Genomic DNA, 24,824 nt, shown 5'->3' on the forward strand with positions numbered 1-24,824 from the left:
GGTCAACATTCCATTAGCTTTCTTGATTACTTTCTGCACCTGTTCGTAACATTTTATAGGTCTGTGCACCTGAACCCTCAAGTCTGTTTGGACATCCACTGTATTTAACTTCATACCATCTGGAAAGTATCCTGATCTATTCCTTTTCAGCCCAAAATAGATAATCTCACTCTTGCTTAACATTGAATTCCAGTGAATATATAATGATTAAATCTGGTTGAGGGGAATAAGGTTTGGGGCAGGTATTGTGTGAGAAGATACTCTAAAGGAGTTAGTTAATTTTAATGTTGCATGGCACTCCCCTCAGTCTGATCACGTCATGCAGTCTCTAAGTGGAGACTGTGGAGTAATGCCTGAAGGGAACATAAATATTCTCAAGACTCATTGGTAATTATGGCTAGCTAGTTAATGCAAAAGCTCCCTATTCTTTCTTGCTATAAAGGAGGATTTGTGGTCACAAATTACCCAAACAGAACATCATGCACTGGTGACAGCAGTTTTTGAAAATGGCAACAACTGCAAGTCCCTTTGCCTATTTACCAAGCTTCTACAGAAGCATTCAGATATTAGCTGGTTGCCTGGACTACAGTGAAAATTGTGACATTGAACATGAAACACAGTATCATGAATAGATAGAATTGAATATCCTTCATAACAATGCAAGGAGAGGATTGTGGTTACAGTTGCATAATGGTTATATTTTTGGATTAATAATTGCATGTTTATTTTTGAAAAGTAAATGTAATCTCTAAGTCACGTTATTTCTTGTGCAAACTGTGTACTTTCCAATGTCTCCCTAGTTCCATGCGATTGGAGACAGGAAGGATTGGGATGCGTTCCATCCTACTTTAGTGGCAGAAGGTCTTTTTGCTTTTGGCAACATTCTCAGTTACCTACGGCTTTTCTTTATGTACACGACTAGTTCCATCCTTGGACCATTGCAGGTATTGTATTCATGTTATCTAATTATTTGCACCCTGCTGAATACTCAGTGCTCGAAGTTGTGGGTAGATAATTAGGTTTATGATAACAGTTCTTCTGAACCAGTCATTGAGATAAATAACCAACTGCCCTTGCTTGATTTGTTCTCTCTAATTTATCTTCTGTCTATCTAGGCCAGTGCATGCACTGCCTTTCTTGCTCATCCCAAACACAGTTGAGATCCTGTATATGCTGTACCCATTTGCAACACCTCACTATTGTGTGTGTTAGCATTTTGCTTCTTCATTTTCTGAGCATTGTTTATTATTTTCCCCTCTCTCTTTATCTTACATAATCAAAGAATTTCTTTTCAAAGATTTGTTTTGGCACTTTTCCTTCTCTATAACACACATTGTGGACCAAGGCCATAAGACATAGGAGCAGAAACAGGCCATTCAGCCTGCAGAGTCTGCTTTGCCATTCAGTGAGATCATGGCTGATCTGATAATCCTCAACTCCACTTTCCTGCTTTTTCCCCATTGTCCTTAATTCCCTTTCTGATTAAGAATCTGTCTATCTCAGCCTCCACACTCTGTGTTGCAAAGAATTCCACAGATTCACAACTTTGAGAGAAGAAATTCCTCATCTCTATCTCAATTGTGAGACCCTTTCATCTGAGAATTTATGTCTGGTCCTAACTGTCCCACAAAGGGGTCCTCATCTGACTTGTCCATCAGTTCTTCCAGATAATCAGCTGCCAGGAAATCTGAAAAGTTGGCCTGCACTCTGATTTGCCCTTTCTTCCCTCCTATCTTGAAATCTCCTGTGCATCTTGCGTTCATGACATTGCAGTGATAAGGAAGCCTATAGAATAAAAGATACAAACTTTGTATACAGGCCATGAGATAATACCATTTAGCCTTATGTGCTTCAGTTTGCCATTTCGAGCACCAGCCTGACCTGAATTCTAAATCTCAAACAGAAACAGTATGGGCATTGTCTATTCCTGCCATCACCTTTAGTCAGTTTGAAATCAACAGTTTATATAGCAAGTACTGTTATACTAAAAATATTTGCACTGCAAATATTTTGACACTGGCTAAACTTCACACCTAAAGTTTCAATGATTTTGTGGGGTTTTTTGTGAGCATGACCATTTTTCTGTCTAAGGAGATTTTGTAGCTGTGTTACTATATATGTGACTTTCTATGAAGTTTTGGCTCATAAATGAGACAGGCTATATCTTAGTAAGTAACTGCTAAAATAAAGGGACAACACTTTTTTGTTGAAGGAGCAGAGGGCATGTTGCAGTGTGTGTTTTCAGCTTTGACATTGCTGTCATTTGTGTTATAATTTCATCTACATTGTGCTGTTTCCACATCACATTCCTTTTTGGAGCTGCTGACTAATTTCTGGCTGCATTTGTTTTGAATAATGTTTTTCAATTCAATTGATCATAACAGCCACAGAAGTAAACACCTTTTAGACTGTGTAGCCTTTAAGCCACATGCCAACAAAATATAAAAAAATGTGAGGGGGGAAGGTAGTCCCAGGTTATTAATTTCTATTCAGTGAACTACATTTGAGAAGATCCATATCTTCCTTCCAATAATTTTATCAATCATTTATTAACAATTATTTTAGTTGTACCTGCATGGAAAGGAGGAATGTTCTCAGATAAAAGGAGGTCCAGAACAAAAGAGTGAAGGCTTGCACCGTTGGAGGTGATTTTTTAAAATCAAGTTAGACACTTAATGGAGACTCTGACTACCCTCTCAGATGCGTATAAATGGACCATGACTATTTGAAGAAATCATGATGTGGAGGTGCTAATGTTGGACTGGTTGGACAAGGTCAAAAATCACATGACACCAGATTATAGTATAATGGGTTTATATAGCGCTTTCAAATAAATGCATTGGACCATAACCTGGTAGCGTGCGATTTTTGATTTTATTTGAAGGACAGAGAGGTTTTGATCGTTCATAGGCAAATGTTTTTCATTCAACCAATGTCAAAAAGCAGATTTATCTGACTTTTTAAAAATTCCTTTTCTATTTGTAAGGCCTTGTTGGATGAAAATTGTGGGCGGTGCGGTGGTACAGTGGTTAGCACTGCTGTCTCTCACAGCGCTAGACTGTGTGGAGTTTGCACCTTCTCCCGTGTCTGCGTGGGTTTCCTCCGGGTGCTCCGGTTTCCTCCCACGGTCCAAATATGTGCGGGTCAGATGAATTGGCCATGCTAAATTGCCCGTAGTGTTAGGTAAGAGGTAAATGTAGGGGTATGGGTGGGTTGTGCTTCGGCGGGTCAGTGTGGACTTGTTGGGCTGAAGGGCCTGTTTCCTTACTGTAAGTAATCTAATGTCCCATAAATGGCAGCAGTGACTGTAATCCCAAAGTACTTTACTAACTGCAAATCTTTATTTAATGTGAATCACTTTGAGATGTCCTCAAATTGAGGAATTATGTGAATGAAAGTTCTGTATTTTGGCTCATTTTTAGCAGACATAATTTAAGACAAATTAAAATAATAAACTTTCACAACCAAAACTTGCTGTAGGACATATCATGTAAGGATAGAAATCCTGATACATTCTAGCACACAATGTTAAAAAAATAATAAATTAGCTGTCTCAGTTTAAAAATACCTTTCAAAGATCAAATGCAAATAAGTAAATATACCATTAGAATAACATGATAGGCCATTCAGATGCTGGGGCTATGTAAGAACTGTGGATGTTGGAAATCAGAAACAGAAATTGCTGGAAATGTTAATAGATCTGGTAGCATCTGTGGAGAGAAATCAGAAGTAACATTTTGGATTCAGTAACACTTCCTCAGAACTGACCGAATTAGGAAAAAGTTTTTTTATGCAGAAGATAGGGTGGGGAAGAATGGGTAAGGAGTAAACAATAGGTGGAGATAGAGCCCAGAGAGAGACAGAACAGTTGGACAGACAAAAGGAGTGGATAACAATCAGCCTGGGCGAATGAATAACGACTAAAATGTTCAGCTTGGGAACTCTACTGCCTTCTGGATTCAATATTGGTTCAACAATTTTCGGGCTTGAGGCATCTTCTCCCATGTCCTTAGCCCATCCCCCACATGCATCTTCTCCCATGTCCTTAGCCCATCCCCCACATGCATCTTCTCCCATGTCCTTAGCCCATCCCCCACAAGCACCTTCTCCCATGTCCTTAGCCCAACCCCTCTGTTATCACAAGGTCTGCTATTACACACAACCCATTGTTAACCACTAATAGGCCCATTAGCAGCTATTCATTCATTTAGGCTGATTGTTACAAATTGTAATCCATTCGTTTGTCCAACCTTTCTTCTCTTTCAAATAAAAACCATAAGATCTGTGGATGCTGTAAATCAGAAACAAAATAGAAGTTGTTAGAAAAGCTCACAGGATTGAGAGCATGTATGAAGAGAAATCAAAGTTAATGTTCCTGGGCTGGTGACCCATTCTGAGCAAGGGTCACCATGCCGGAAACATTAACTTTGATTTCTCATCACAAGTACTTCCAGGCCTGCTGAGCTTTTCCAGTAACTTCCGGTTTTGTTCATCTCTTTTTTTTGAGTTCTACATCCACCTACCATTTATTCTCTACTGCCGTGCTCCCCCACTTGTAAAAAACTATCCCAAGGCTCCTAAGCACTCTATTCTGCTTTTCATAACTGTTCAACTGTACTGGACTTCCTGACGGGCAGTCAGGTGCCAGAAATCTAACACAACTGATATACTGAAGTACTTTCCTCAAATTCTGGCCTAATCAATTCCCTGATCTGACCTAGAAATGTCCATTCTCATGACTGACCTGGCACATCTTCAAAACAACACAAATTGACTATAATGCAATCGATGAACTGCAGGCGCTGTTTGGATGAATGAACTTTCTACTGAACAGGTATAGCAATTTTCAATAGCAGTCTTCTCCAGCACAATTTTCTATAGTGCGGGGTTGAAAAGGAACACAACTGTTGCATTATACCAGAATGTACATTACTGTACATGAGCACATATTAGCCTTTCAGAGACTTGGTCATTCAAGGAAAACAGGGAGATCAGTCTTCAGACTAGGTGGACGTAGAGATTGATTGGGAGTCATGGCTTTGACTATGACATATACCTTCTAATAAGCAAGAAATTGGAGGGTGAATGTCTGACACCGTTAGAAAGGAACAAAGTGCAATTTTCTAGAGGCTCCAAAGCACTCCATTCGACTTTTTGTAACTATTGAACAATACCAGAGTTCCTGATATGTGGAGCCAGAGATTCAACCCTTTAACACAAATGATGTACTTACATACTTTCCATAAATTCTCGATTCCCTGATCTGACCTAGAAATGCCCATTCCCCATGACCGACCTGATAAGTCTTCACAACAAGCAAAAGGTTTCCTCAAACCAAAATGACCAGAATTGAGTTTCAAACTCAGACTTCTGGTTTCGTTTTAGTCGTTTTGATTCCTCTTGCAAACATTTTTCAGCTTCCATCTCATCTTTTGAGAAAAGATTTGCTTTAGTACTGCCTCTGAAAACCTGTGTAAAAGCAGAAACATGGCAAATACAGCAACTACTTATGAAGCTCCTGTCAGGCACCACAATCCCAATCAAAATGCTACTGAGAGATTTCTCTTCTGAATGCTATAGTCACATTTTGAGCACATGGGTGCAGTTCAGGGGACTGTGGGAAACTGTGTATTAGACAGTCAATATCCACTGACAGAGATGGAGAAAATAAATAGACCTTGTACTCAATGCTTTTCTTTCAACAGTGCTGGAAAGAAAGTAAGAGAATGCTGATGCCTCACAAAATACATTTGTCTTTTTATGGTTCCTGTCATGCTTGAGTTAGGCAAAGTGCCCGGACATTTGAACTTGAAAAGGCCACTGACTGCTTACAAAGCAGGAGGCCCCCTCCTTCGTCAAGGATGAAATCCCAGCCAAATTGCTGAAGTTTACAAAGTCACATCTCCTGTCATGCTTTCAGGATCTCTTTCACTGATGGTAGGTCGGATCCATCCCACAGGACATTTGTGATGCAAAAATGATCTTGTGCAAAAAAACCAAAGGAGATGGGAGCATATGCCGGGGATGTCCCATTTATTTGCAACACTGGGGACACTTGACCTCGGATCATGCTTAAAAGAGTCATCTGTGTCTAGATGGAGTATATACAGATACACAGACCTATGTTTTCTGTCCTGCCAAAGGTACAGTGGACCTGATCTCCATGCACCAACAGAAAGTCAAGTGTAGGACCAAGTGTTTGCTGGAGCATTTGAGAAATCCAATTAACAGTTTCTTTTGAAACATATCATCAAACAGACCCTCTTCTTGCCTTTGGGGAATAGTGGGGAATGAGACTTCGTTGTGAGCAAGCAGAGGCAAAGTAGAGGTATTGGAGAAGACTCATGAGCCTTCAAATGTTATGAAGGTGTAAGGGGTACTATACCTTTAAGAGAGTTAAAAGTTAGCAGAACTACCTGTCACAGCATCAAGGTAGTAATGTAACATTTAGTCAAACAGCTAGATTAGCTGCATTGTGTGGAGACAAAAAAAATTCAAATTCAGCCAATCAGTTTAAATTATGCCCCAAAATATCAAACTCCAATCAAATTTGAACTTAGTAATTTGACAATATTAACACCAATGAAACAATCCGATGCTTTGGGGTATAAAACCGAGAAAAAAAATTGAACAGTTGGAGGAGAACTGCCAAAAGACCAACAGATGTAGGTTACTAGTAAGAACTCTGAGAGGTACCTGCATGGAGAAGGAGTTCACACAGGGAAAAAAACATCAACACCGACCTGGAGTGCAAATCTACAGAGGAAGATACCAAGGGAAGAATTGACAGCCGGTTGGTTATGAAATTTGGATTTTTCTGTAAATCTTAATCGGCAGTTTTATTGGACTAGTATTGTGAGGTGGGGAGGGAAGGTAAAAGATAGGTTTAGATAAATGAGTTGTAAATAGTTGTTAATTAATTATTCTCTGTTAGACTTGTTAAAAAGTAGTTAATTTTTACTTTTGGAATAGTTCTTTGCCTTTCGAATTTTAACAGATTACAGCAAGGTTTAAATCATTTCTGTGTTGCAGGTTTAAATTAGTGGGGGAGGGAGGTGTTTTACCCACCTCCCCCTGTCCTGCGTGTGGCAGTTTAACTTATTGGCAAGCTCGTAGTTCCTTGAAAGTAGAGTCACAGCTAGGCAGGATAGTGAAGAAGGCATTTGGTATGCTTGCCTTTATTGGTCAGTTTATTGAGGTAGGAGTTGAGAGTCATGTTGCGGCTGTACAGGACATTGGTTAGGTCACTTTTGGAATACTGCGTTCAATTCTGGTCTCCCTGTTAAAGAATGTTGTGAAACGTGAAAGGGTTCAGAAAAGATTTACAAGTATGTTGCCAGGGTTGGAGGGTTTGACCTATGAGGAAAGACTGAATAGGCTGGGGCTACTTTCACTGGAGTGTTGGAGGCTGAGGGATGACCTTGTAGCAGTTAATAACAGTTAGGGGCATAGATGGGGTGAATAGCCAAGGCCTTTTTCCCCAGGGTAAGGGAGTCCAAACCTAGAGGGCAAAAGTTTAAGGTGAGCGGGAAAAGATTAGCAGGGACCTAAGGAACAACTTTTTTCACAGAGAGGGTCATGTGTGTATGGAATGAGCTGCCAGAGGAAGTGGTGGAGACTAAAACAATTACAGCATTTAAAAGGCATCTGAATGGATACCTGAATAGGAGAGGTTTAGATGGGTATGGGCCAGATGCTGGCAATTGGGATTAGATTAATTTAGGATATCAGGTCGGCATGGATGAGTTTGACCAAAGGGTCTGTTTCCATGCTGGAATTCTCTGTGACAATGCTGATAGAGTTATGTGGAAATCTGCTACAAAGGCTGGTGCATGTAACTTGTTCTGCCAACTTATAAGTGTGAAGAAAACCAAAACTGTGGTCACATCTCTGCCTTTGATCATGCTAAAAAGACCTGGCTGGAAATGGTTAGCAAACTTCCTAACTTGTGCCCACAGTGACAAACAACCTGTGTCTCGATGTAGAAATCATTTCACGCATGGAAAAAGCAGCTTATCGCACAAAATGTGCGTGGAACAATGTCAAGCTGACAGTTATCAAGATCCTGGTTTATGAGGTCTGTGCTCTCAACATGTCGCATATGTGGTAAAATGGGGATGTGATGGTATTATGGCTAGACTATTAATCCAGGGACCCGTATAAAAAAAATCTGGACTAAAGAGTCTAATCACAACCATGAAATAATTGTTGATTGTAGGAAAAATCCATCTGGTTCACTAATGTCCTTCAGGGAAAGAAGTCTGCCATCCTTACCTGGTTTGGCGTACATGTGACTCCAGACCTCCAGCAACGTGGTCGATTCTTACTAGCTCTTTGAGCAATTAGAGATGGATAATAAATGCTGGTCCAGCCAGTGACACCCATATCCTGTGAATGAATTAAACAAAAAAACTTAAATCTATCAAAAAAGGAAGCAAAACAATTTTCATCTTCACTGTTTGTAACGTACTCTGAGAACCTTTTGGAAGAACAAAATGAAGAATGTGACAGTCCTCTGGAAGCCAAATCTTGCAAGTATATTAATATTTGTCAAGCAGAAGTGATTGTAGTTGTTCACAGGAAAAGAAGAAAATCACATAGTGAGCATTTTCTGTGCATTGGAGTAGATAGAACTACATTGCCAGCAGGATGCCCAGAGCTTCATTTCAAGGGTGTTTCCAAGTGCAACACAAAGGCCCTAAACATTGTTTCTCTCACATGCTCAGGAGGTACCAGTTAGCAACATAAGAAATGGTCACATCACCTGTGGGCTAGCATGTGCTGCCCTGATGTTCATTGGCTACAACAGTTTAGCAACAGGGAACAACCCAAAAATGATGTCCCACAATGGCATCTGATAAACATTACATGTGGCATTTTATAGCTGAGTCTGTTTTCCACATACTGGTCTCTTCAGCCATCAACGTTGGAGTGTCATATGAAAGAACCCCATCCCCACCATCTTACCAAGAGAGAAGGATGCCAACAACAACGGTGTCTTTGAAGTGAAGAATAAGAAGAACAACTAACACCAAATCTAACATGGACAACATTGGCAAGGCTCAAGAATGTAAATTAAGGCATCACAGTAGAGTCGCAGATAGATAAGATGGTGAAGAAGGCATTTGGTAAGCTTGCCTTCATTGTTCAGTGCATAGAGTGTAAGAGGATGTCATATTGAGGCTGCATAGGACATTGGAAAGGCCACTTTTAGAATACTGTGTTCAATTCTGGTCTCCCTTCTGAAGGAAGAATGTTGATAAACTTGAAAGAATTCAGGAAAGATTTACAAGGATGTTGCTGGAAATGGAGGGTGAGAACTTATAGGGAGAGGCGGAATAGGTTGGGGCTTTCTTCTCTGGAGCATCAGAGGCAAAGGAATGACCTTCTAGAGATCTATAAAATCATGAGGTGCATGGATAGGGTGAATAGCCCAGGGTAGGAGAGTCCAAAACTGGAGGGCATTGGTTTCAGGTGAGTGGAAAAGATTTAAAAGGGACCTGAGGGGCAACTTTATCCCACAGCTAGTGTTGCATGTATGGGACGAATTGGTGGAGGAAATGATGGAGCTGTGTTCACTTACAACATGTAAAAGGCATCTGGATGGGTACAGTGTTTAGAGGGATATGGGCCAAATGCTGGTAAAATGGGAGTAGATTAGTTTAAGATATCTGAAAGGCATGGATGAGTTGGACCACAGGGTCTGTTTCCATGCTGTATAACTCTATAACTATCAACTGAGAACTTGTGGGTAATAGGGAACAAGTAATGGTATAAATCTAATAGAAATAAGTACTTGGAGGAAGCCGATGTAATGCAGTGGGCCAATCATGCATTTGATATGTTCTATCACTCACAACCTTGCGTCTCCCTTTTAATTTTATGGAAAGATTATTTTGTCAGCATTGTTATGATTAATATTCAGTAACTTCAATGTTTAAGCATTTCATGTTAGATTACGTAAAATGAAGATTCAGCACACACCTACACTGAGATCGAATAAGATTCCTGTAATGTTTTGATGCATTTATCCTTCACGAAGACTCAAATCTCCAGCAGTACGGTCCGTAATGAAGCACCAAGCACACTAGCCCACATGATATTCGCGGCTTTTGGAATTCTAAAAATAAGCAGGCACCAGATAAGTACTGGTTGTGTTCCAGTAGGACTAGGAACTTTTTTAAAAAAAAGTCACAGACCTGAGTGTTTCATGATTTCAAGCGATTTCTTTCACAGTCAAAACATCCCTTTTGAGATGTTATTAATTAAATAGGACTGCTATTAAGGGAAAATTTTTTAAAAAGTCAACACTGTCAAAAGTGTACAAACAACCAGGAAGCCACGATAAGAAAGTAGGAGTACACATTCATATTTCACTATTGATTCATTTAAAGTGTCATTTGGGATTCTACTAAGCCAATTTCACTAGTATCAGTAATTAATGGTGAATGAGGGGTTTTTAATAATTGTCTTTGAGAAAGAAAACCAAATGAACATTGATGCCTCTCTGCTCCATGAACTGCATTTACACATCAATTCTGCTGATGATTTAAAGAGTCCCAAAGACAAGTTGATTTGACAGAATTATGCCCAAATACTGTGTTGGATTTGTGCAGTTTGAGCCTTAACCAGATCCGAGTTGGTGAAGTCTTTGAATCTCAATTTTAAAAAGTTAATGTCACCCTGGTGTAGCAGTTTATTCGTAATTTATAATAATGACTTACTTTTGGGAAATAAGGCAGGGCAGGTGACTGAGGTATCAGTGGGGGAGCACTTTGGGGCCAGCGACCATATTCTATTAGATTTAATATAATGATGGAAAAGGATAGACAGATCTAAAAGTTGAAATTCTAAATTGGAGAAAGGCCAATTTTGATGGTATTAGGCAAGAACTTTCGAAAGCTGATTGGGGGCAGATATTCGCAAGTAAAGAGACGGCTGGAAAATGGGAAGCCTTCAGAAATCAAATAATGAGAATCCAAAGAAAGTATATTCCTGTCAGGGTGAAAGGAAAAGCTGGTAGGTATAGGGAATGCTGGATGATTAAAGAAGTTGAGGGTTTGGTTAAGAAAAAGAAGGAAGCATATGTAAGGTATAGACAGGATAGATTGAGTGAATCCTTAGAAGAGTATAAAGGAAGTAGGAGTATACTGAAGAGGGAAATCAGGAGGGCAAAAAGGGGACATGAGATAGCTTTGGCAAATTGAATTAAGGAGAATCCAAAGAGTTTTTATAAAATACATTAAGGACAAAAGGGTGACTAGGGAGAGACTAGGGCCCCTCAAAGATCAGCATGTCAGCCTTTGTGTGGAGCAGCAAAAAATGGGGGAGATACTAAATGAGTATTTTGCATCAGTATTTACTGTGGAAAAGGATATGGAAGATATAGACTGTAGGGAAATAGATGGTGATATTTAGCAAAATGTCCATATTACAGAGGAGGAAGTGCTGGATGTCTTGAAATGTATAAAAGTGAATAAATCCCCAGGACCTGATCAGGTATACCCTAGAACTCCGTGGGAAGCTAGAGAAATGATTGCTGGGCCTCTTGCTGAGATATTTGCATCATCGATAGTCACAGGTGAAGTGTCGGAAAACTAGAGGTTGGCTAATGTGGTGCCACTGTTTAAGAAGGGTGGTAAGGACAAGCCAGGGAACTATAGATCAGTAAGCCTGCTGTCGGTGGTGGGCAAGTTGTTGGAGGGAATCCTGAGGGACAGGATGTACATGTATTTGGAAAGGCAAGGACCGATTCGGGATAGTCAACATGGCTTTGTGCGTGGGAAATCATGTCTCACAAACTTGATTGAGTTTTTTGAGGAAGTAACAAAGAGGACTGATGAGGGCAGAGTGGTAGATGTGATCCAAATGGACTTCAGTAAGGCGTTCGACAAGGTACCCCATGGAAGACTGGTTAGCAAGGTTAGATCTCATGGAATACAGGGAGAACTAGCCATTTGGATACAGAACTGGCTCAAAGGTAGAAGACAGGGTGGTGGTGGAGGGTTGTTTTTCAGACAGGAGGCCTGTGACCAGTGGAGTGCCACAAGGATCGGTGCTGGGTCCTCTATTTATGTAAATGACAATAAGTAATTTGAATGCGAGCATAAGAGGTACAGTTAGTAAGTTTTCAGATGTCACCAAAATTGGAGGTATAGTGGACAGCAAAGAGGGTTACCTCAGATTACAACAAGACCTTGACCAGATCGGCCAATGGGCTGAGAAGTGGCAGATGGAGTTTAATTCAGATAAATGCGAGGTGCTGCATTTTGGGAAAGCAAATCTTAGCAGGACTTATACACTTAATGGTAAGGTCCTAGGGAGTGTTGCTGAACAAAGAGACCTTGGAGTGCAGGTTCATAGCTCCTTGAAATTGGAGTCGCAGGTAGATAAGATAGTGAAGAAGTCATTTGGTATGCTTTCCTTTATTGGTCAGAGTATTGAGTACAGGAGTTGGGAGGTCATGTTGCAGCCCTACAGGACATTGGTTAGATCACTGTCGGAATATTGCGTGCAATTTTTGTCTCCTTCCTATCGGAAAGATGTTGTGAAACTTGAAAGGATTCAGAAAAGATTTACAAGGATGTTGCCAGGGTTGGAGAATTTGAGCTATGGGGAGAGGCTGAACAGGCTGGGGCTGTTTTCCCTGGAGTGTCAGAGGCTGAGGGGTGACCTTATAGAGGTTTACAAAATTATGAGGAGCATGGATAGGGTGAGTAGGCAAAGTCTTTTCCTTGGGGTCGGGGAGTTCAGAACTAGAGGGCATAGGTTTAGGGTGAGAGGGGAAAGATATAAAAGAGACCTACAGGGCAATGTTTTCACACAGAGGGTGATACGTGTATGGAATGAGCTGCCAGAGGAAGTGGTGAAGGCTGGTACAATTGCAACATTTAAGAGGCATTTGGATGGGTTTCTGAATAGGAAGGGTTTGGAGGGATATGGGCCGGGTGCTGGCAGTCGGACTAGATTGGGTTGGGATATCTGATCGGCATGGACGAGTTGGACCGAAGGGTCTGTTTCCAAGCTTTTCATCTCTATGACTATGAATATTTGCAGAAATATAGGCTTTTTTACTTGTAACATAAATATGAAGACAAATGGAATAGACATTTTACATCATGTATCAGATAATCCATATCTCAATGTGTAATGAATAACTGTCAACTGTTAAGATGATTTTGTTTGAGGGAGGAATATTGTCCAGGATGTTGAGAAATCTTGACAAACTATTTTGAGCAAACAATCTCTCATATTCACTGAGTTGTTGAACAGGCTGATCAAATCTCTGTTTAATGTTTATTTCAAAAAATGGCATCTGCAAAATATCGTATTTTCTGAACACGGTAGAGTCAGCTAAACCTCATGTTGAAATCTTAATGTAGAGTTTGCAACCTTGGTTTCCTTCCACAGTGAATTCCTAATTTCAATTTTCCTGTCACTGGAAGCAAAGAGCTTCACCTGAAAGAGGAAAATAAAACCATGGCTTGTTCCTCTGAATCTACTTATGGTGATTTACAGTATAATATTGGCCGTTGATTGGGAATGGATTGGTTGGACAGAACACAATATTGGACTACTTCAGAAAAAAAAACATTATGGCACTCTGTTATCAGCTACTTTGTGCCCCCATTCCTTGTTCCTCTACTTTGCCTGTGCTTGTTTCTGTTATTAGGGAGGTAGGCCAGAGCTGTGCTCCTTTGTTTCCACCAAGAGGGGGCAGCATGCCAGCTCATTTGTTAGCACTGCTGCATCACGGTGCCCAGGACCTGGGTTCGTGTGGAGTTTGCACGTTCTCCTCAGATCAGCATGGATGCTCTGGGTGCCTCCTACAGTTCAAAGATGTACAGGTTAGGTGGATTAGCCATGCTAAATTCCCATAATGTTCAGGGATGTACAAGCGAGATGGATTAACTGTGGGAAATGCAGGGTGACAGGGATAGGATTGGGGATGAGTTTTGGTGGGATGCTTTGCAGAGGATCGGTGTAGACTTGATGAGCCGAATGGTCAGCTTCCACATTACAAGGATTCTGTCATTTAATGATTTTATGAGGAGTTGTATGTTTCCTAAAGTTTAAGAGACACATATTTCTTAAAGGTTAACCAGTGCATCATAACATTATATTGAGGAAAAATGTCTTGTCAAGAGTCATTTAATTTAGAAATTAAGTTAATGCAGACTGTTATGACATGATGAAAGATTTTTTTTAGCAAACGTAGAGAGGTAAACAGAGTGAATGCCTAAACCTCTTGATTTGAGGCAATTAAATCACCAACAGAAAAACCAAAGTCAAACGAAATGGCAATGCTACAGGATATGCAGAGTGGAATTTAGAGCTGCGAAGTGTTATGATTGTGTGTGTGAGAGAGAGAGAGAGTGTGAATATATGGTGGAGATCCTGTCACCTTCCAGCCTCCCAATAATTAATGTAAGTGGACACTTAAAGGGTCCTGTGAGGGTTACATACCACCACTGCTGTAGTGTGGTAGCTATTTGCCATCTGGGAAGATCACATAGTATCTTCCCTGCGAGTGAGAAAAATTGTTCGTTGTTTTGGAGCACTGTTCCTGATCCAGATACCAGATTGTCCACAGAAACAGGAAGGATACAGCTTACCAGCCCTATGCCATTGCTATTGAACTCCTTCCTACTCCCATCCCTCCCTTTAACACTGTATTTCCTTAAATTGACATCCATTTTAATTGATGTTATTGTGGTTCTGTTCGAGCTGGCAATTTGTGTTGCAGACATTTCGTCCCCTGTCTAGGTGATATCCTCCTATGAAGCACTTTAGTGATGTTTCCTCCGGCATTTATAGTGATTTGTATCTGCCGCTTCCGGTTGTCAGTTCCAGCTATCCGCTGCAGTGGCCGGTATATTGGGTCCAGGTCGATGTGCTTGTTGATTGAATCTGTGGATGAGTGTCATGCTTCTAGGAATTCCCTGGCTGTTCTCTGTTTGGCTTGTCCTATAAAAATAGTGTTGTCCCAGTCGAACTCATGTTGCTTGTCATCTGAGTGTGTGGCTACTAAGGATAGCTGGTCATGTTGTTTCGTGGCTAGTTGGTGTTCATGGATGTGGATCGTTAGCTGTCTTCCTGTTAGTCCTATGTAGTGTTTTGTGCAGTCCTTGCATGGGATTTTGTACACTACGTTGGTTTTGCTCATGCTGAGTATCGGGTCCTTCGTCCTGGTGAGTTGTCGTCTGAGAGTGGCTGTTGGTTTGTGTGCTGTTATGAGTCCTAGTGATAGTAAATGAATAGCAATACATTTTCAAGTCAGAAGGGCGAGTGGCTTGGAGGAGATCTTGCAGGTGGTACTGCTCCCATATACTTGCTGCCCTTGTCCTTCAGGATAGCAGTGGTCGTAGGTTTGGAAGGATCGTTAGTGAATTGCTGCATTGCATCTTATACACGTGCACACTGCTACTATTGAGTGTTAGTGGTGGTAGACATGTGATATCTAATCTCATTGTTACAACTGGTTTATCAATTTAAAGGTTGAAAGCTGGAAAAACGCTTTTGAGGACACGAAGGGTTATTGCACTGAAATTGCTCCCATTTATCAACATTGTTCAATTTTTGGATTTATAGCTAAAGTATTTCCATTTATGGCACTTATTGTACTTTCAAATCATGTTAACAATACATGGATGAAAAGTAAAGCTTTAGCTCAATCTCAGAAGACCTGTGAATACCAATAGTAATTATTTTCTTGTTCCATCTTTCCCTTAGCATTAAATTCTGAATCAGTTTGTGCTTTGTCCCCCTGTGCCCATTATAAATTGAGCACAGGGTTCAGGATCATATTTCTCAAGGTTTTATTACATCTGAACCCTTTTAAAACATTTTGATTAGTGCCATTATTCTCTCAGCGAAACTGTTTTGTTTTTTAATATCCATGTCATTTACTAATCTGTAACCAATATTTTTGATCAGATTTCCATGGGACAAATGTTGCAAGATTTTGGAAAGTTCTTGGGAATGTTTCTGCTTGTTCTGATCTCTTTCACCATCGGCCTTACTCAGTTGTACGATAAGGAGTTTTCAATGGTGGAAGGCAAGGATTGTTCTGGAATCTTCTGTGAGCAACAGAGCAACGTAGCCTTCCATTCGTAAGTTTAAGTAGAATTTAGTGACCCATGTTGTTTCATGTTTTATTTGTTGCTCAGGTCTTTGCAATAGTATGTTACAATACGGTATTTTTCACTTTACATTTTTTTTCAAGCACTAATTCACAAATTAGAAAATAAGATTTTCTTGGTAATTGCATCTATCTTTACTTGCCGGTCTCCTAATGTACAGCCGTTGTTTTATTTTTCACATTGAGTTTTCAATGGATTAGTAAAGAGAAGCTTAAGAAGTTTTAATTCCCCATGTCTCTTGTACTGCAGTTTCAACTGTTTCTCAAGCTTTGATAGCATTCAGACTCCACTGAGTGGGTGAGAAGAGAGGAAGGTGAGGGGAGGAGAATGGAAAGAAATTAAGCATTTTGTTACAAATGCTGGAATTACCACATCAAATTATGTTCTGGTTAATCTACAAATGACAGACTACCTCTAATAGATCATATTGCAGACTGTTTTACAAAACAGGAAGGAATTGTACTATAAAATAATCATGCTTGGATGGTTTAGAGCTGCACTTTCACAGTTAGATATGCAATTTCTCATAAGCTTGGTTTATACTCTCCATGTGTCACTCTAAAGACCTGGCAAAGGTTAACTACTTCCCCACAGAGAAAGGATGCAGTACCATAAGGAGTCATCTTTATGACATTCTTATGGTAGTGCCAATGGCATCGATAAAAAACTTCTCTACCAACTACAGATAGTTTATGCCATGCACAAAGTGAAAAATATTGTACTTTGCCGGTTTTGGTGCTCTAACCATCATGTTGATCAGTGTCCCTCTTCTCATCCTCCTGTGTCAGTGCCCAGGGAAAGACTTCAAGTGCCAATTCAGGTAGACCTGCCACAGCTAATCTGCTAATGTAAGTCCTGTTGTGTCTAGTAGAAATTCTGAAGCGGGGTGTTCAATATCTAGATGGAGTCCACTTTAATTTTTAGTCTTCTGTTTTTCAGGATAGCAAGGCAGTCATTAATTCATTGTGTCTTATTCCTCCAGGTTTGTTGGGACCTGCTATGCCCTATTTTGGTATATTTTCTCCCTGGCACACGTGGCACTGTTTGTCACAAGATTCAGTTACACTGATGACCTGCAATCTTTTGTTGGAGCACTCATCATCGGCACATACAACGTGGTGGTTGTGATTGTCCTGACTAAACTGCTGGTGGCAATGCTACACAAAAGCTTCCAGATGATCGCTGTAAGTTGGTTATAGAATTTATATCAGGCCATTCAACCCAGTGGCTCTATGCTGTTATGTAAGCTGCCTTCCACTTTTCTTTGTCTCAAATTTGTACCAAATGTCAGAGGAGAGAGACTTTTTTTTTCTGAAAAAGCTGAAGTGCATTTGAACTCTTTGCTAATCCTGAAGAGGAATGAAAATGATGGTCAAAAGTGAAGAGGAGGGCAGTATCTTTGTTTAGAAAGGTATTGCCAGCAAGTAAATTGTTATTGTGTGGAATGAACTGCCAGAGGACATGGTGGATGTGGATGCAATTAGTGTTTCAGACATTTGGATTAGTTCATGAATAAGAAATATTTGGAGGGAATTGGGCCAATGGTAGGCAAGTGGAACAAAGTTAGTTTGGGATTATGGTCAGCATAGACTGGTCAGATTGAAAAGTCTGTTTCCATGCTGTAATGACTCTATGATTCTGTAGTAGAGCAGAAACACTCTGCCTGATCTCTTGTTCAATGGTGAGTGATCAAATGCTGGTTTTGCTTGTGATGACTTACACCCCATGAAAGATTATTTCAAAAAGCCCTTCCACCAGTTGTTCCTTAAATTATGTTCTGACATTTTTCTCAGCAGGTACTTCCTGATATTCTTAAAACAAATTCAGTCAGAAAACATCCCATTTTCCGTAACAAAAGTTGGTATCTGTGATTGTCTGCATCATACTGTCACATGAGCACACAAACTTCTCTGCCAGAAACAGGGCAAACAGTCCATTACAATTGCTGTGAACCTCTCAATGTTTTATCACAACTGCAAATATTGTACTGCTGCCACTTTGGAAGGAATCCTGTAACTTCTGGAGTGATGTATGAAAATGTTGAAACAACAGTCAGAAAAACTGTTGTTGAAAATTGATAAGACCATGAAATATAGGAGCACAAGTAGGCCATTCAGCCCATGGAGTCTGCTTTGGCACGCAAGGGATCATGGCTGATCTGATCATAGAACATAGAACAGTACAGCACAGAACAGGCCCTTCAGCCCACGATGTTGTGCCGACCGCTGATCCTCATGTATGCACCCTCAAATTTCTGTGACCATATGCATGTCCAATAGTCTCTTAAATGTCCGCAATGACCTTGCTTCCACAACTGCTGCTGGCAACGCATTCCATGCTCTCACAACTCTGTGTAAAGAACCCGCCTCTGACATCCCCTCTATACTTTCCTCCAACCAGCTTAAAACTATGACCCCTCGTGTTAGTCATTTCTGCCCTGGGAAATAGTCTCTGACTATCGACTCTATCTATGCCTCTCATTATCTTGTATACCTCAATTAGGTCCCCTCTCCTCCTCCTTTTCTCCAGTGAAAGAAGTCCGAGCTCAGTCTCCCTCTCTCCGTAAGATAAGCCTCCAGTCCCGGCAGCATCCTGGTAAACCTCCTCTGAACCCTTTCCAAAGCATCCACATCTTTTCTGTAATAGGGCGACCAGAACTGGACGCAGTATTCCAAGTGCGGTCTAACCAAAGTTTTATATAGCTGCAACAAGATCTCACGACGCTTAAACTCAATTCCCCTGTTGATGAAAGCCAAAACACTATATGCTTTCTTAACAACCCTGTCCACTTGGATGGCCATTTTAAGGGATCTAAGTATCCAAGTACAAGATCCCTCTGTTCCTCCACATTGCCAAGAATCCTATCCTTAATCCTGTACTCAGCTTTCAAATTTGACCTTCCAAAATGCATCACCTCGCATTTATCCAGGTTGACCTCCGTCTGCCACCTCTCAGCCCATCTCTGCATCCTGTCAATGTCCTGCTGCAGCCTACAACAGCCCTCTATACCGTCAACGACACCTCCAACCTTTGTGTCGTCTGCAAACTTGCTGACCCATCCTTCAATTCCCTCATCCAAGTCATTAATAAAAATTACAAACAGTAGAGGCCCAAGGACAGAGCCCTGTGGAACACCACTCACCACAGACTTCCAGGCAGAATATTTTCCTTCTACTAACAGTCGCTGTCTTCTGTTGGCCAGCCAATTCTGTATCCAGACAGCTAAGTTCCCCTATATCCCATTCCTCCTGACCTTCTGAATGAGCCTACCATGGGGAACCTTATCAAATGCCTTGCTGAAGTCCATATACACCACATCCACAGCTCGACCCTGATCAACTTTTCTAGTCACATCCTCAAAGAACTCGATAAAGTTTGTGAGGCATGACCTGCCCCTCACAAAGCCGTGTTGACTGCATTTAATCAAGCTGTGCTCTTCCAGATGGTCATAAATCCTATCCCTCAGAATCCTTTCTAAGACCTTGCAGATGACAGACGTGAGATTTACTGGTCTGTTATTGCCGGGGATTTTCCTATTTCCTTTCTTGAAGAGAGGAATTACATTTGCCTCTCTCCAGTCCTCAGGTACGACTCCAGTGGAGAGCGAGGATGCAAAGATCTTCGCAAGTGGCGAAGGAATTGCATTTCTTGTTTCCCAAAGTAGCTGAGGACAAATCTGGTCTGGGCCTGGCGACTTGTCAATCTTAATGTTTGACAAAATTGTCAGCACATCAGCTTCCTCTATCTCTATCTATTCCAGCATGCACACCTGCTCTTCAAAGGTTTCACTCACTACAAAGTTCATTTCTTTCGTAAAGACAGAAGCAAAAAACTCATTTAGGGCTTCCCCTGCCTCCTCGGACACCACACACAAATTCCCTATGCTATCCCTGATCGGCCCTACTCTTTCTTTGATCATTCTCTTATTCCTCACATAAGTGTAAGATGCCTTTGTGTTCTCCCTAATCCGTTCTGCCAAAGACTTTCTCGTGCCCCCACCTGCCTCTCCTCAGACCATTTTTGAGCTCTTTCCTCACCTGCCTGTAATCCTCTAGAGCTGAGCTTGACTCTAGCTTCCTCCACCTTATGTAAGCTGCCTTTTTCCTTTTGACAAGAAGCTCCACCGCTCTCGTCATCCAAGGTTCCTTCATCTTACCACTTCTTGCCTGTCTCAGAGGGACATATTTATTCATCACTTGCAACAACTGTTCCTTAAACAGTCTCCACATGTCTATACTGCCTTTACCATGGAACAATTGCTCCCAATCCATGCTTCCTAACTTATGTCTAATCGCATAGTCCAAAGATGTGCGGGTCAGGTGAATTGGCCAAGCTAAATTGCCCGTAGTGATAGGTAAGGGGTAAATGTAGGGGTATGGGTGGGTTGCGCTTCGGCGGGTCGGTGTGGACTTGTTGGGCCGAAGGGCCTGTTTCCACACTGTAAGTCTAAGTCTAAGTCTAAGCATCATAGTTTCCTCTTCCACAATTAAATATCCTCCCATTTTGCCTAATCCTCTCCTTCTCCATAGCTATGTAGAATGTGAGGCAGTTGTGGTCACTATCACCAAAATGTTCTCCCACCACAAGATCTGATACCTGCCCCAGCTCGTTTCCGAACACCAAGTCTAGAATGGCCTCTGCCCTCGTCGGCCTGTCAACGTACTGAGTTAGGAAACCCTCCTGAACACACCTTACAAAAACTGCTCCATTCAATTCTTCTGCTCAAAGGAGGTTCCAATCAATATTGGGAAAGTTAAAGTCGCCCATTACAACAACCCTACTATGTCCACACTTTTCCAAAATCTGCCGACCTATGCTTTCTTCCATCTCCTTGCTGCTATTGGGGGGCCTGTAGTAAACCTCTAACAAGGTGACTGCTCCCTTGCTGTTCGTAATTTCCACCCATACTGACTCGGTAAGCAGATCTTCCTCGACGATGGAAGCTTCTGTAGCTGTGATACCCTCTCTGATTAGTAGTGCTACACCCCCTCCTGTTTTTTCCCCCCCTCCCTATTCTTTTTAAATGCTCTAAACCCTGGAACATCCAGCAACCATTCCTGCCCCTGATAATCCTCAACACTTTTTCCTGTCTTTTCCCCATATCTCTTGATTCACTTACTGATTAAAGGTCTAGCTCAGCCTTATGTATACTTAATGAGCCAGCCTGGACAATGCTGTCTAGCAAATAATTCCACAGATTTACTCCCCTCCGCAAGTAAAAATTCCTCCTTTTCTTTGTCTTAAACGTATAACACCTTATTTGAGATTGTGGTCTTTGATCCTAGATTCTCCAACATGCAGAAACAATGTCTCTGCATCTATCTTTTCAAATCCCTGAAGAATCTTGCATGTTTCAATAAGGTTGCCACTCATTCTTCTAAATTTCAGTGCCATTTATGTGATTAAAACTAAGCCAAGAGATCGTGTGAACCAAGTGTTCTGTACATAACCACTTGTTACTTCACTATTATGGGCATCCAGGATATTATCATCTTTTAAACATTTATTTATCAACTCCACATTGTAAATAATTCAAAAGATTGTCAAAAAAAATGACTCAAGTTTATTCACAGTTTGTTTAGAAACTGAACTCACTTATGAATTAAAAAATGTGCATTGAAAGAGCGAATCTGTAAAAGATTTATTGACTCCACTGGAAATTGTTAAATTTTGGCTGTTATTGGCGCGCTAACGTAATTGTTCTCCTGAGAGGAAAGGAATTCTAAGAAGAGAAAGCTTTCTGGAATTTATTTCCAGAAATTTAACAAAACCCTCCATAATCTCAGCTGAAAGCTGTAATCAGCATTATTTTTACTCCACCATGACCTATTTCATTCTACAGATGGCATCCAAATAATGTCAGCCAAACTGATGCTAAGTTGTTCAATTGAGGGTTTTATTATCTCTGTCTCTGCTTGCTCATTCCCCTCTTAAGCAGATAATTGTGTTTTGGATCCTATAAATGGCATAACTTGGTTATTATCTTGTGATGCGTCAACACCCATCCATGAACTGTAAGTAACATGACTGATATTTTAAGATTATGGTTAGGAGTCTAAGCACATCAATTTACTGTTGCAGAGCGTATCTGGTACATGTTTCTTACAAAATCCCAGATGCAGCGAGAATGCAGTATCTTCCATTGGACCACCAGACTCAGGTCAAATATGGAGTATTGTTTAGCGGCTGCATGGTGGCTCAGTGGTTAACACTGCTTCCGTACAGCGCCAGGAACCCAGGTTCAATTCTAACTTTGAATGACTGTGTGGAGTTTGCACATTCTCCCCATGTCTGCGTGAGTTTCCTCCAGGTGCTCCGGTTTCCTCACACAATCCAAAGATGTGCAGGTCAGGTGGATTGGCCAAGGTAAATTACCCATAGTATTCAGGAATGTGTAGGTTAGGTGCATTAGTCAGGCGTAAATAGAGGACAATAGGGTAGGGGAATGAGTCTGGGTGGGTTAATCTTCAGAGGGTCAGTGTGGACTTGTTGGGCTGAAGGGCCTGTTTCCACATTGTAGGGATTCTATGATTCTAGTAAAATCAACCACCTGAGACCATTTGCTGTCACATCTGGCTTGGAGAAAAAGTGGCATTGAAAGAAAGAAGTTTGACATGACTCCAGCCTTCTTGGCTCTGAATTTATCATCTTCATGGGAAGCATGAAAGAAAATATTTTTGATATCTTCCTATTTATTCATGGTATGCAGGCATCATTGGCTAGGCCAGCATTAATTATTTGTCCCTCACTATCTTGGAGAAGGCAGTAGTTACTTTCAATATATTTTAATGGATATAATTGAGTGAAGAACGTGAATGTACTGTAGTCAGATTTGTGGGTGACACAAAAATAACTGGGAAGACAAGTGATGAGGACAATTTAGAGTATGCAGCAGGATGTAGACAGGTTAATTAAGTGGGCAAAAGCATGGCAGATGGAATATGATTTGGGGAAATGTGAAGTTATGCATTTTGGCAGGAAGAATTGAGGAGCTGAATGTTATTTGAATGGAGAAAGACTGCAGAAAGGTTCAGAATAGGGATTTGGGAAACCTCATATATGATTCACAAAAAGCTGGTCTCCAAGGCAGTAGGTAATAGGGAAGGCAAATGGAATGTTGGCCTTTATTTCAATGGAGGTTAGGCAGCATCCAAGGAGTAGGAGAATCAACATTTCAGGCATGAGCCCTTCATCAGGATTCCTGCTCCTCGGATACTGCCTGACCTGCTGTGCTTTTCCAGCACCAGACTCTGATCTCTAGCATCTGCCGCCCTCACTTTCTACTTCTTTTATTTCAAAGGGAATGGAGTATAAAAGTAGGGAGGATTTGCTAAAACTACACGAGTCAGATCATAACAAGAAAACTGTGATCAGTTTTGGGACCTTTACTGAGAAAAGATATCCTGGCATGGAGGCATTCCACAGCAGGTTCACTTGGCTGATTCCAAGTATGCCCGGATTGTCTTTTCAGGAGAGATTGAGCGCTAACCCCTGAGCCATTATGCCGCCTTGTTAGGGTCATTGTGCAAAGAAACAGACCTCTCAATCCAATTTGTCCATGCTGACCAAGTTTCCCAAACTAAACTAGTTCTACTTTCCTGTGTTTGGTCCATATCCCTCTAAACCTTTCCTATTCATGTACCTGCCCAAATGTCTTTTACATGTTCTAACTTTACCTGCATTGATCACTTGCGCTGGCAGTTCATTACACATGTGCACCACCCTGTGTGTGAAAAAGTTGCCCATCGGGTCCCTTTTAAATCTTTCTCCTCTCACCTTAAAGATTTGCCCTTAGTTTTTGAACTCCCCTACTCTAGGGAAAGGACCTGATATTTTACCTTATCTATGCCCCTCATAATCACTGCTGCAGTCCATATGCTGTAGGTAGTGTCACCAATGTTGTTAGGAAGAGTGTTTCAGGATTTTGTCCCACTGATGCTTAAGGAACAATGATGTTTCTAAATCAGGGTGATGAGTGGCTTGGAAGGAAACTTGCCGATGATGCTGCCCTTAAATTCTAGTTCTGGATCTGGAAGGTACTGTCTAAACAGCCAGTAGCAGAAACAATACCACTATTCTTCAGGGTCCAGGACTGGAGGGTACATCTCAGGCCAAAAGCTAGGGCTTGTGGCTCTATGGGACTCACTATGCTCAGGCTGGAGGCCGGAGGCTAAAAGCAAGGTCTGAGATTTCTGCTTGCCCTGCCACTGTCACCATCAAAGCTACAATTGACCGAGTGAATTATCAAAGAGTTCTAGCAAAACTGGAATCAATGGGAATTGGGGGAAAACTCTCTGGTGACCAGAGTCACATCTGGCACAAAAGAAAATGGTTATGGTTGTTGGAAGTCAATGATCTCAGTTCCAGGAGATCAAGAGTTCCTCAGGGCAGAAATCAAACTACTAACAGATGTTATTAAACACCTCTGGAGCAGGTGGTACTTGAACCCAGTACTTTTGCTCAGAGTTAGGGACACTACCATTGTAATACAAGAACCCCTAGTGCCTCAGAGTATTCCCAGCAGCAGGGACCCAGGTTCGATTCCAGCCTCGGGCGACTGTCTGTGTAGAGTTTGCACACCACCAGCATCTTGAGGGGAACTAGGGATCAGCAATAAATGCTGGTCCAGTCAATGATCTCTATCACTGATGAATTGACTTCAGCTCTTTTGTCCATGTTTAA

At 41.2% G+C, this 24,824-nt stretch overlaps 1 protein-coding gene across 2 annotated transcripts in view; it reads left to right on the plus strand.

Annotated features, from left to right (window-relative positions):
- trpc1 (transient receptor potential cation channel, subfamily C, member 1) overlaps positions 1-24,824 on the plus strand; it is a 93,073-nt gene that overhangs the window by 63,165 nt on the left and 5,084 nt on the right. The window contains exons 9-12 of one of the 2 annotated variants that reach the window (XM_060834512.1): positions 801-944; positions 15,937-16,112; positions 16,931-16,990; positions 17,125-17,326. In XM_060834512.1, the coding sequence (XP_060690495.1) occupies positions 801-944; positions 15,937-16,112; positions 16,931-16,990; positions 17,125-17,326 (582 nt within the window). The remainder of the gene's footprint in view (positions 1-800; positions 945-15,936; positions 16,113-16,930; positions 16,991-17,124; positions 17,327-24,824) is intronic. The other variant, XM_060834513.1, reaches the window with a different exon arrangement.

The sequence above is a fragment of the Hemiscyllium ocellatum genome, chromosome 13 (assembly GCF_020745735.1).
Source record: "Hemiscyllium ocellatum isolate sHemOce1 chromosome 13, sHemOce1.pat.X.cur, whole genome shotgun sequence".
NCBI classification, from domain to species: domain Eukaryota; kingdom Metazoa; phylum Chordata; class Chondrichthyes; order Orectolobiformes; family Hemiscylliidae; genus Hemiscyllium; species Hemiscyllium ocellatum.